Source organism: Neophocaena asiaeorientalis, unplaced genomic scaffold (assembly GCF_003031525.2).
Source record: "Neophocaena asiaeorientalis asiaeorientalis breed wild unplaced genomic scaffold, Neophocaena_asiaeorientalis_V1.1 scaffold430, whole genome shotgun sequence".
In the NCBI taxonomy this organism is placed as follows: Eukaryota; Metazoa; Chordata; class Mammalia; order Artiodactyla; family Phocoenidae; genus Neophocaena; species Neophocaena asiaeorientalis.
Genome location: NW_020173691.1, coordinates 2,603,638 through 2,614,795, shown reverse-complemented (window position 1 = coordinate 2,614,795; position 11,158 = coordinate 2,603,638). Strand labels below are relative to the sequence as shown.

At 49.4% G+C, this 11,158-nt stretch overlaps 1 protein-coding gene across 1 annotated transcript in view; it reads left to right on the top strand.

The window, feature by feature from the left end:
* Window positions 1-8,798, top strand: part of CUNH1orf115 (chromosome unknown C1orf115 homolog) — a 12,407-nt gene extending 3,609 nt beyond the window's left edge. Inside the window, exon 2 of the mRNA XM_024750458.1 lies at window positions 6,304-8,798. Within this exon, the coding sequence (XP_024606226.1) occupies window positions 6,304-6,423 (120 nt within the window). The 3' untranslated portion in view covers window positions 6,424-8,798. The remainder of the gene's footprint in view (window positions 1-6,303) is intronic.
* Window positions 8,799-11,158: the final 2,360 nt, after the last annotated feature.

Genomic DNA, 11,158 nt, shown 5'->3' with positions numbered 1-11,158 from the left:
TTTTTGCGGTACGCGGGCCTCTCACTGTTGTGGCCTCTCCCGTTGCGGAGCACAGGCTCCGGACGCGCAGGCTCAGCGGCCACGGCTCACGGGCCCAGCCGCTCCGCGGCACGTGGGATCTTCCCGGACCGGGGCACGAACCCGTGTCCCCTGCTTCGGCAGGCGGACTCTCAACCACTGCGCCACCAGGGAAGCCCCTCCCCAGTTGATTTTTAAGTAATGATGTGAGTGTTCAGATGGGCAGGAGTTGCTGGGAAAGTGCTGTTTTCTGGGTGCAGGGAAGGGGAAAGTGTGTGGGTTTGCTGTGCTCTTACAGGCTGCCGGGTGCTCTGGTGCACATAGGATGCACAATTACCCTGAATCTTCTCAACGACCTTAGAAAGCCATGGACTCCCATTATGCAGTGAAGGAAACTGGAGTTTCAGGAAGTTAAGCTCTTTGTTGAAGGCCACACAGCTGGAGAGCAGAGCTGGGAGTCAGGAGTCTCCCCTGGCCCCTGCCAGCTCAAAAGCAGTTAGGGTGGAGGGAGAAGGGGGGTGAGGGAACCAAACCCCAAACTTAGCTTCAAATAGGAAGTCGCCTTTCCCAGGCACCTCTGAGAGCCACAAGGAGAAGCGCAGATAAGGAAAGTTATTAATTTTATTAATTGGGCAGCTAGGAGGGGGTTGGAGAAGGGAGACACAGGGTGTGGAATAACCTTGAGCTCAAGAGGAAGAAAAATGTCCCACGTCTAAGTAAGGGGTTAGGACAGGGGCCCTGGAGCCAGACTGCCAGGCGCCAGCTGTGCTCAGCCTCCTACTGGCTGTGTGACCTTGAGCTCTGCTCTCCTCTCTGCCTCGGTTTCCTCATCTGTCACATGGGTTAATACTAGGGCTGTGGTAAGGAGTAAATGAGTGTAGTCCATGTACAGGTCTTGGAACGCACCTGGCATATGGCGAGGGTCCTGTCATTGTTGTTGGCTGTTATCTAAGGGGATGGAGGAGAGGTCGCATATGACTGTTTCTTCTCTGATCAGTTTTTAATGAGCTCTAACTCAGAAAAAAATCAACTTCTGTAGCTGACAGCCCACCTCAGCTTTGTGCCTGGGTCCTGACCAAATTTCACAAGGGAAGGCTTGATTTTTATACTTGGGGGAAAGAGATCTTTGTTGAGAGCTGGTTCCCTTTTGGAAACCGGGGGTGAGGACAGGGAATCCCCGACATCTTTGGGGTTACCCGGGAACCCCCAGAAAAGCCTCACTCCCTGTATTAGTTTGCCTGTAACAGATTACCACAAATATAGTGATTTAAGGCAACACAAATTTATTCTACAGTTCTGGAGGCTAAAAGTCGTCTTCCCTGAGCTACAGTCAACAGGCTGGTTCCTTCTGGAGGCTCCAGAGGAAAACCCTTTCTTTGCTCTTTTCAGCTTCCAGAGGTCCCCTCCTCCATGTTCAGGGCCAGTGGCACAGCATCTGCAAGTCTCTTTCTCTCTGTCTCTCTGCTTCTGGCACCGCATTGCCTTCTCACCAACTCTTCCTGCTTCCCTTCTGTAAGGGTGGTCGTCTTTATTTGGATCTTTATAAAGATACAAGAATCCTTATATGGGCTTCTCTGGTGGCACAGTGGTTGAGAGTCCGCCTGCCGATGCAGGGGACACGGGTTCGTGCCCTGGTCCGGGAAGATCCCACATGCCGCGGAGCGGCTGGTCCCGTGAGCCACGGCCGCTGAGCCTGCGCGTCCGGAGCCTGTGCTCCGCAACCGGAGAGGCCACAACAGTGAGAGGCCCGCGTACCGCAAAAAAAAAAGAATCCTTTTAATGATTGGGACCCCCTGGATAATCCATGGTAGTCTCCCCAATTCCAGATCCTTCATTAAATCACATCCACAAAGTCCCTTTTGCCATATGAGGTAACATATTCACAGATTCTGGGGATTAGGACATGGGCATCTTGAGGGGAGGGCATTATTCAACCTACCACACTGTCCCATGATCCCCCAGGCCCCTCCGCCCCTCTGAGAGATTATATGGGTTGAAACTCTACTCAGATCAAAAGATTTCAGGATCTGCTCCCTCCAGTGACACTGAAATGGTCGATGCTATGTTACATTTCTTTGCATCACATCTCTCAAATCTGTGTTTTGACTGTGTTCTAGCTAATGAGCTATTTTAGTAACATTTTTTTTCTCATTTGCAAAGATGAAGTGACAAGCAGTTTTTTAAAATAGGAGGCTGAGGGAAATGGGTGTACAAATACCCAAAATGTCAAGTTTAATGCAGGCCATCCATGATTCTAGGGGCTTGGCTTATAAAGGATGCTCTGGACTGTTAATACTTACTCCAGGACGACAGTTTTTGTCGTTGTTGTTATTTCTAACAGGTACGTAAAATTCTCCCACGGAATCTTATTACACATTTATAGAGATGTTTCTCTTAGCAGCATCACTGCCTCCCTGCTCCCAACACACACCCTAGTGTCTCCTTGGGAAGTTGACGAGGCAGTGTCCTGGGAATCAGTGTCTAAAGAGGCCATCAGAGTGACCTTCCTCTCCCAGAACTTCTCCTTTGGCCTGAGAACAACCAAAGGAAACACCAGGCTCTCTCTGGATGCTGGGCATACAGTACTGAGCACGACCTCCTTCTGTTATTCTCAGGTCTCTGAAAGCTGACATAAGCCAGAAATCATAGGAAAGTGCTGTCTTAAGAAACTTTCCTGAACAGATAACAAAATATCTTAGATTTCAAAATTACCACCACGAATGTAAATTACTGTAGAATAAAAAGAGGCAAAGGTTATTTTCCAATAAAGATAGCTGACCTTGGGGGGCCAGTCCTACTGCCTGCATTTGGTGCCAGGCACTGTTCTAAGGGCTTTCCTTGCGTAAACCTTTTTAAGCCTCTTCACCCAATGAGGTGGTTACTAAATATGCCCATTTTATAGGTGAGGAAACTGAGGCCAGTGAAAATTAAATAAGCGATTGGGCTGGAATTTAAGCCCAGGCCGCAAGCAATCAATTGCAAGGTTACATACTGCCTTCCTTAAAGAAGGGAAGTGTGTGTGGGGAGTAAGGACACAGGCCCTGAGGTGAGGTTTCTTTGGGATTGAACTTCAGCCCTGCCTCGTACCAGCTGTATAATCATGGATAAATTAACTCCTTGGTGCATCCTTCTTGTTGAAGCCTGGTAGCCAGAGGCCTCTAGGAATGCACTAGTAGCCAGTCCAAGTTAGATCTGTCTGTTTGTTGCAGCAAGGAAGAGTGTATGCCGGAGGGATCTTGAGGCCTCAAAAAGTAGAGCCCTCAAGTAGAGAACTGAATATTTGAGTCTGAGCTGAAGATATAAATATGGGATTTATCAGCATACAGGGAATTCTTAAAGTCATTAGAAATGGATGAGACCACCTGTAGAGAGATTCCAGCCCAAAATATTTTTTTAAATAAAAAGTAAAGAACAGTACTGAACAACTCCAACATTTTATAGTTTTGTAGAAGGGAAAGAAAGCTGAGGAGGGTCATAAAAAAGAGTGAAATAATGCCATTTGCAGCAACATGAATGGACCTAGAGATTATCATACTAAGCGAAGTAAGTCAGACAAAGACAGATATCACATAATGCCACTTAAATGTGGAATCTAAAAAAAGATGCAAATGAACTTAATTACAAAACAGAAATAAACTCACAGGTATAGAAAACAAACTTACCAAAGGGGAAAGGGAGGGGGGAGGGATAAATTAGGAATTTGAGATGAACAGATATACACCACTGTTTATAAAATAAGCAACAAGGGGCTTCCCTGGTGGCGCAGTGGTTGAGAATCTGCCTGCTAATGCAGGGGACACGGGTTCGAGCCCTGGTCTGGGAAGATCCCACATGCCGCGGAGCAACTAGGCCCGAGAGCCACAACTACTGAGCCTGCGCGTCTGGAGCCTGTGCTCCGCAACAAGAGAGGCCGCGACAGTGAGACGCCCACGTACCGTGATGAAGAGTGGCCCCCGCTCGCCACAACTAGAGAAAGCCCTCACACAGAAACGAAGACCCAACACAGCCAAAATAAATAAAATAATAAACTCCTACCCCCAACATCTTCTTTAAAAAATAATAATAATAAATAAATAAACAACAAGGACCTACCGTATAGCACAGGGAACTATATTCAATATCTTGTAATAACCTATAATGGAAAAGCATCTGAAAAAGAATAGATACATGTATGTATATATATATGAATAACTGAATCGTTTTACTATACACCTGAGCTATTTTAAATCAACTATATTTCAATTAAAAATTATTTAAAAAAATGAAACCTGAGGAGGGGCTTTATGTGAGGTAAGGGAAAACCAAGAGAATATGGAGTCAGAGGCCAAATGAGTGTTTCATGAAGTTTGTCCAAAGCTGTTGAGAGTCAGGGGGAAGACAGAAAAATGCTCATTGGCTCAGGCAGCATGGCGGTGGCAGACGGCCATGACCAAGCAGTCCTGGATGGTCAGGGTTGAGGAAGAGGGAATAAGAAGGGAGGAAGTGGAAGCTGTGTGTGTAGATGGCGCTTTCCACTGGTTTGCCGAGAAGGAGAGCAGAGACCCAGACAGGACCTAGAGAAGGGTATGGAGTCAGGGGGACAGCGGAGCGTATCTGTAAGCTGGTAGGAATGATGCAATGGGGAGGAAGAGGATGGTGATATTGGAGAAGGGAAAGCTGGGGGCAAGGTGAGAGAGGGTACCAACAGCAAGTGTCAAGGGAGTGGCCTTGGGGGAAGAGGGCCATTTTCTCTACTGGGACACCGGCAAAGTGGGAGGAGAAGCTGGGGCAGGTGTAGACAGTGGTAGAGGATGAACGGGTTCCCTAATGACTTCTGAGTCAGTGGGAGATGAAGTGGGATCATCTAATGAGGGTATGGACACTGTTTGTGTTTCTCTGTGTGCATTGGGGGCAGAGAGGCTTGTGGAGAAAGGAAAAGGTAAGAAATAATATCTGGGAGAGAGGAACAGTCAGCCTACTGGACTGACAGACTAGGCTGGGCATGCAGTGTTGGAAGTCAAAGGCAGGTTTGTGATTGTGATCGGGGAGCGGGCCTCTCACTGTTGTGGCCTCTCGCGTTGTGGAGCACAGGCTCCAGATGCGCAGGCCCAGCGGCCACGGCTCATGGGCCCAGCTGCTCCTAGGCATGTGGGATCTTCCCGGACTGGGGCACAAACCCGTGTCCCCTGCATCGGCAGGCGGACTCCCAACCACTGCGCCACCAGGGAAGCCCCGTGATCAGGGATTTTAAGTGGTTATTGGAGTTGGAAAAATCGAGGGTGTAGAGACAAGATGTGTGATGATGTCCAGGTCACCTACATGGATGTTGTCGTCACGGAGAAGGATGACGGAAGTTGGGGGTGGAGAGAGAAAGGGGGAGGGGCAGCAGCACAGTCAGTGTTAGTCGGTGGTGGTGGTCTTCATTTTTCTGTTGCGATTCCACTTGAATCCCTTGGATGCCCTCAGTCTAGCACCAGGCCTTGAAGAGAAGGAGGAGGGAGAGTGGATACCAAGAAAGAAAGGCCCAGTCGTTACCCTCAAGGAGTGTAGAATTGTATTGGGAACCAAGACTTCCGTGGATGCAGCAATGACAGAACAGTAGGAGATTTTAAAGACACAAATGTGGGTCAGAAAGGGGTGTGCCCTGGAGGCAGAGGGAGGACTGGGTGGGCTTTCAGATCAGGTGAATGATGGAAAACTCTCGACCCAGCCTTCAGCAGAGCCAGTAACTTAGCTGGAACAGAAGAGAATGGGCTTTGGTTTAAAAAAATACAACAAAACTGGTCTGATTTTAGAAGTAGCAGCTTCGGGCTTCCCTGGTGGCGCAGTGGTTGAGAGTCCGCCTGCCGATGCAGGGGACACGGGTTCGTGCCCCGGTCCGGGAAGATCCCACATGCCGCGGAGCGGCTGGGCCCGTAAGCCATGGCCGCTGAGCCTACGCGTGTGTAGCCTGTGCTCTGCAACGGGAGAGGCCACAACAGTGAGAGGCCCGCGTACGGAAAAAAAAAAAAAAAAAAAAACAAAAGTAGCAGCTTCACTGCTGTTTCCAAGAAGATCTCTGAATGATCTGGAAACACGCAGGGCTGGAAAGCCCTTTTCAAGGTGCCGATGTCTGTGCTGAGTCCCCGAGTGTTCGTATGATGGGGTTGGGTGTGGGACACCAGAGAGCTGAGGAAATGCTAGCTGGCTCATTTGCCCTGGGAAAATGAGGCGAAATGATTCTTTATGTATGGCACCATTGTGCATGGAAGATTTCAAAGTTGCCTCGCCTAACCCTTTGCTTTTCTCTTCTGTTCCTAAAAACAGAACGTTGGGAAAGTTATCACCAAAGGATGCCGCTACATCGTGGTCGGCCTGCAGGGATTCGCTGCTGCCTACTCGGCCCCGTTCGGAGTGGCCACCAGTGTGGTGTCGTTTGTCCGCTAGTGGGAGCTGCCTGGGCAGACTGGAAGCCTCTGTTCCGGGAATAGTGCGAATCCGGGAGCATCTCAGACTTGAACTCACAAAATACTCGGAAGAAAGAAAACGTCTTGGTTGAACTGGATGAGTGTTTCCGATGAGTCATCCCCCTCCAACTGCCGAGCTCTCCACATGTCTGGGACACGGGTGGCCCTGGTGGACAATCCCGCAGAGAATTAGGCTGAGGTCAGGCTTGGGATTAGGGTTAGTTCACTAAAACCGGAGCTGCTCGTGAAGGGGGCAGGGGCTGGTGTGGAGACAAACACTTGGCAGAAGTCCACGCTCTGGGTGGGTAGCAGAGTGGTGATTAGGGACACGGATGGGCGATTTGCATCTGGAGTGAGCTGATTTGCTCAATTCTAGAAAGCGCACAAGCTGACAGGACTCCCAGCCCTTAGCTGCTTCGGTTCTGAGGACACCCAAGGAACTGTTTGTTCCTGAAGTCATCCCCCCATCTCCTTCCTGTACCCCTTTGCCACAAGGAGTTTTAATTACAGGCTTGAGAAGAAGGAAGGAAGAAAAACCTCTCTGAAGGCTACGATGCTTTGAAAACTGTGTTGACGATGTGTCATGACTGTTTCAAGTAGATGAAGACTTGTCACTTTCACCTTCTCTGACATGAATGTGGAGGTGGTGATGAGGGTGTTAGGATCTGCAAGTTCAGGTACAGGTTGTTTGAGGGAGAGAGCACTCCTGAGGGCTGCCGGGCCCAGTCCAGCCCAGTCCAGCCCAGTCCAGCCCAGCCACATGGAGCTGGCCAGACTCTCTGGCAGGCAGATGGCTGGCCTCCTGACTCAGCTGCCTGGGGTACCATCAGCCCCCTCGTCCTCGACATCAAGCCAACGAAGGGTGCTCTCTCTGGGGAGAGAGGGAGGTGCTATACCTGGAAATGAAAGTGTATTATTTAGAGAAGGAACCAGAAGGTAGGAGACAGGTACGAAGGAAGCAGAAGAAGGATGCTGGACGAGAGAAGCGGAAGCACAGGTGCCAGGTCTGCGTTATCAGCGCTGGAAAATCTTAAGCTCTGGGTGGGGTCCGGGGGAGGCTGGGTGACCAGAGACGCCGTGCTGGTGCTTCCAGACCCTCTGAGGCCTGTGAGCTCACATTGGCTGCCTTTGGAGCAGCCTTTCCTCTTCCGTGCTGCCCAGTTTGACGTCATCTCAGCTGGATTCAAAGTTAGGGCGGGCGAGGGTCCCGGGCCTGGAGGGTGACCCGTGGACTGCCACTGGACCATCGGACAGGGGGGTGCCCGCTGCCAACCTCCACGATAGGCCCCTGTTCTGACCTGGTTTCCAGAATGTCCCGAAGTCCAAAATAGTTATTACGGACCAGTCTGCAGGATTGGTGGCAACACCTGCTTGTTGCCCTGTGAAGTTTCCCGGAGCAGGGACATGAGGGCTCAGTGCTCGTGTTTCACCCGTCAAACCCAACCAGGTGGCACCGGGAAGTGGAGAAGGTTGGAAGACAGACAGATGGACAGAAAGAGGAACGAGTGGAGGAGAGCATTGTAGCCGGGAAGCTAGATTGTGCTTCACGTTCTGGAGGCTTGTGTTGAAGATGAACTTGGACCCAATTCCTGCATCATTAATATCGGTGAGGAAAAGAGAAAACAAATGGTCTTGTTTTAGTTCAAATGATGAGAGCTGATGGTGGCACATTTTCACACATGTACGATAATTAGAGCGTGCCTGGCCACGCTGGGAGTCAGGGAAGAGAGGCGACATCCGTGGAAGAAAAAGCAAAGCATCGTCTGGGGGGAAAGAGAGTCAGGCCTGCGCGACCTGATGGTCACAGGAAAGGCAGACGGGAAGAAGGAGCCTGTGTGGGTTTGAGGACGCCTGCCTGGTGGCCCAGTGCTCTGGCCTGCCCCCAGAGAAGCCCGTTGAGTCTCCCAGGGGATGTAGAAGTGTGACCTGGGAGGGACGAGAGCGGCTGAAGCCTGTCCAAGGGAGAATCGCCCCCGCTTACCCCCAAATTAGAGACATTATAAGGCCAAGCACATTTTGCCCTCAACGTTTTAGAATTCTGGTTAAGAATTAATCCAGAAATTTCAAAAGTCAAAACCTTGCAGGCATGGTCCTGGGAGCCAGATTCGTGTGCATAGAAGATGAACTGCTGTAAACTGTCACTCAGCTGAGTTGTCATTTCCCCCGAGACAAGGCGCCCATGCTGCAGATTACCTTTTCGCCTTTTCTTTCTCTTTAGTTTTTAAAAAACTGTATCAGCATCCACACCCTACTAAAAATTGAGTTTTAGAACCTTCCCTTTACACGATTGACCAAGAGGCTTCTTTTGTATGCTTTTCTTCCATATTCTGTGAATAAAAGCCCCAATTTATCTTATGTTTCTGTGCGTGAAGAGTTTTTCACCCCTTCATGCAGTGGGGGACACGAGCCCAGTGCTGCTCCCCAAGACCAAGGGGAGTGACGGGCCCTGACTCACTGGGGACTCTGCTTGGGTGTCAAAGGGGGACTGTTCTCCAGAGAACGGGTGTCAGCATGCAGGAGCCTCAGTTCCTGCATTTGTTAATAATGAGGATTTCCAGAACCTCTGATTTGGATCTAGAGTCTAGTGTGTGGCCAGGGAGCTGCATTTTCCACAAGCCGCCTAGCAGATTCTGACGCAGCTTTTGCTCTGCCTGAGCTGGGAAATGCTGGACCCAGGGGCTGCTGCAGGTTGCATTGGCCAGTGGACTCCAAGGTGGGACCTCAGGTCAGCCAGGTGCCAGCCCCAGCCGGGCACGCACAGGATGCCCACTCACTGAGCCTTACAGCAGCTTCTGGAATTGCCGTCAGATTATCCACCCAGGCAGGGTTGGGGCCACGTGTGTCAACCAACCTTTAGGCTTAGGACAGAGCAGAAGCTATGTCCCTGATGTCTTCAGCTGCCCTGGAATCACCCCTACTGTCCCCCTGCTCAGCACCTGTGCTTTGTCAGAGAAGCTCCAACTGCTGTCTGTCACCGAGAAGTACCCCGAAGCAGGACTTGAACTCAGACCTCCCCCTCGCATCCACCAATAGTCCTCCTGGGCATGGCAGTGCCCTCAGCAGAAAGTGCTTGTGGGGCTGAGAAGCCATCAATGCAATTTTAGATTCAGACGGCTGCCGTGACAGGTTTTGCACCTGTGATGTCCCCCCGTCCCTCTGCAGGAGCAGAGACGAACTGAATTTAACTTTGTGATGCCATCATCCCCAAAATGTTGTGAAAACTTTATAGCTTTTCCTGTAAACTTACTTTATAATACAAACTATACTCAAAGTTAAAGAAAAACAAAAAAAGCGAATGCCCTCAGCATCCTTGTACAGGCTGCATTTGAGAAGTTCTGTGATTTTGCCAAATTCCCAGCTGGTTCCTGAGTAAAAATAATCTCAAGTTCCCTTGACCATTCATGGAGAAATGGGAAAAAGTTAATATAACATGGGATCGTGGTTATTTTAGAGGCAAAGTTGTTTTTGAGCCAAACCACTCTATCGTAGCCAAAGGGAAAGAAGGTCTCTTCAGATTTTTTAGAGGGCTCACTGCCAGATCCCGGTGGGTACACAAACCACACAGGAGCGGAGGCAGAGAAGAGAGAGGAACGGAGGAAAAAAACAGGCTTGCTTGCCTGACGCCCCAGGGGTACCTGGTGCCTTGCACCCTGCAGCTCCATCTAGAGACAGAAATTAGGATCAGAACTCAGCAACTTCAAGCACTGGCTTTGCTTTTTTTGAAGGTGTTTCTCAGGTGATTCCTCTTGCACAATCTGTTGACAAGGCTTTAAACAAATGTATCTGGTTCAAAGCAGACAAAAGAATCAGAGCAAAAGTAATGACAGACACAGAGCTGAGAGGTCACACTTCCCCTTGCTTGCCCTGTAATTCCAGAGTAAACCACTTCCACACAGACTAGCTTTCTTCATTGAAAATGAAGGGAGATTACTTGTTTTTGTTTTGCTTCCTATGGAAGATGTTTATAATTGCTGCAGAAGTAGAAAGTGGTGATATAACCTTTCTTTTCCTTTTTTTTTTTTTTTGCGGGGGGTGGGGACTTATCCACTGGAAAAACCCTTGTTTATCTTCTTTAATCATTGAAAGAATCCTGAGTTAGGTATTATAATGCCTGCAGGCACGGAGCTAGGAAGCAGAGACACTTCATGTCGTAGACGATGATTTGTGTATCTGGAGATCTTTGGAGTTGCGGAGAAAATGGCATCTAAGTGATTTATGTACTTTTCTTCATCACCTCATTTTTCCGTACAAAATCAGACTTGAATTTGTTTTCACTTCAATAAATCAGTGAGCCACTCCTGTGATCGGCCCCCATTCTACCTGCTCCCCCTGGTCACGGCTGTGCTGCACGTAGGATCAGAGGGAAGCCAAGATGCAGCAAACATCTACTGGATTCAAGGCTGTCAAGAAAAAAATGTTGCCTGTCGTTCCAGTTCTACAAGGATCAAGCCATCAGCCCCTACAGTCACCCAACCACAGTGCCCCTGAGGGGAATTCAGGATGCAGAGAGACAAGAAGCATTCTGCGCTTTGGATGTACTAGTTCAGACGCATACCTAAGGAAAAATGTCAGTGACCCAAGAGTCCTGCATCTTCTCAGGGATAGGAAAACACTAAAATCATTAACTTGAGATGTCTGTCCTTTGTGATTAGCAGTCATCCTTTTATGCTTGACTACATGTTTTCCCCCAGCCAAAAAAGAAGTGCACGTATTTT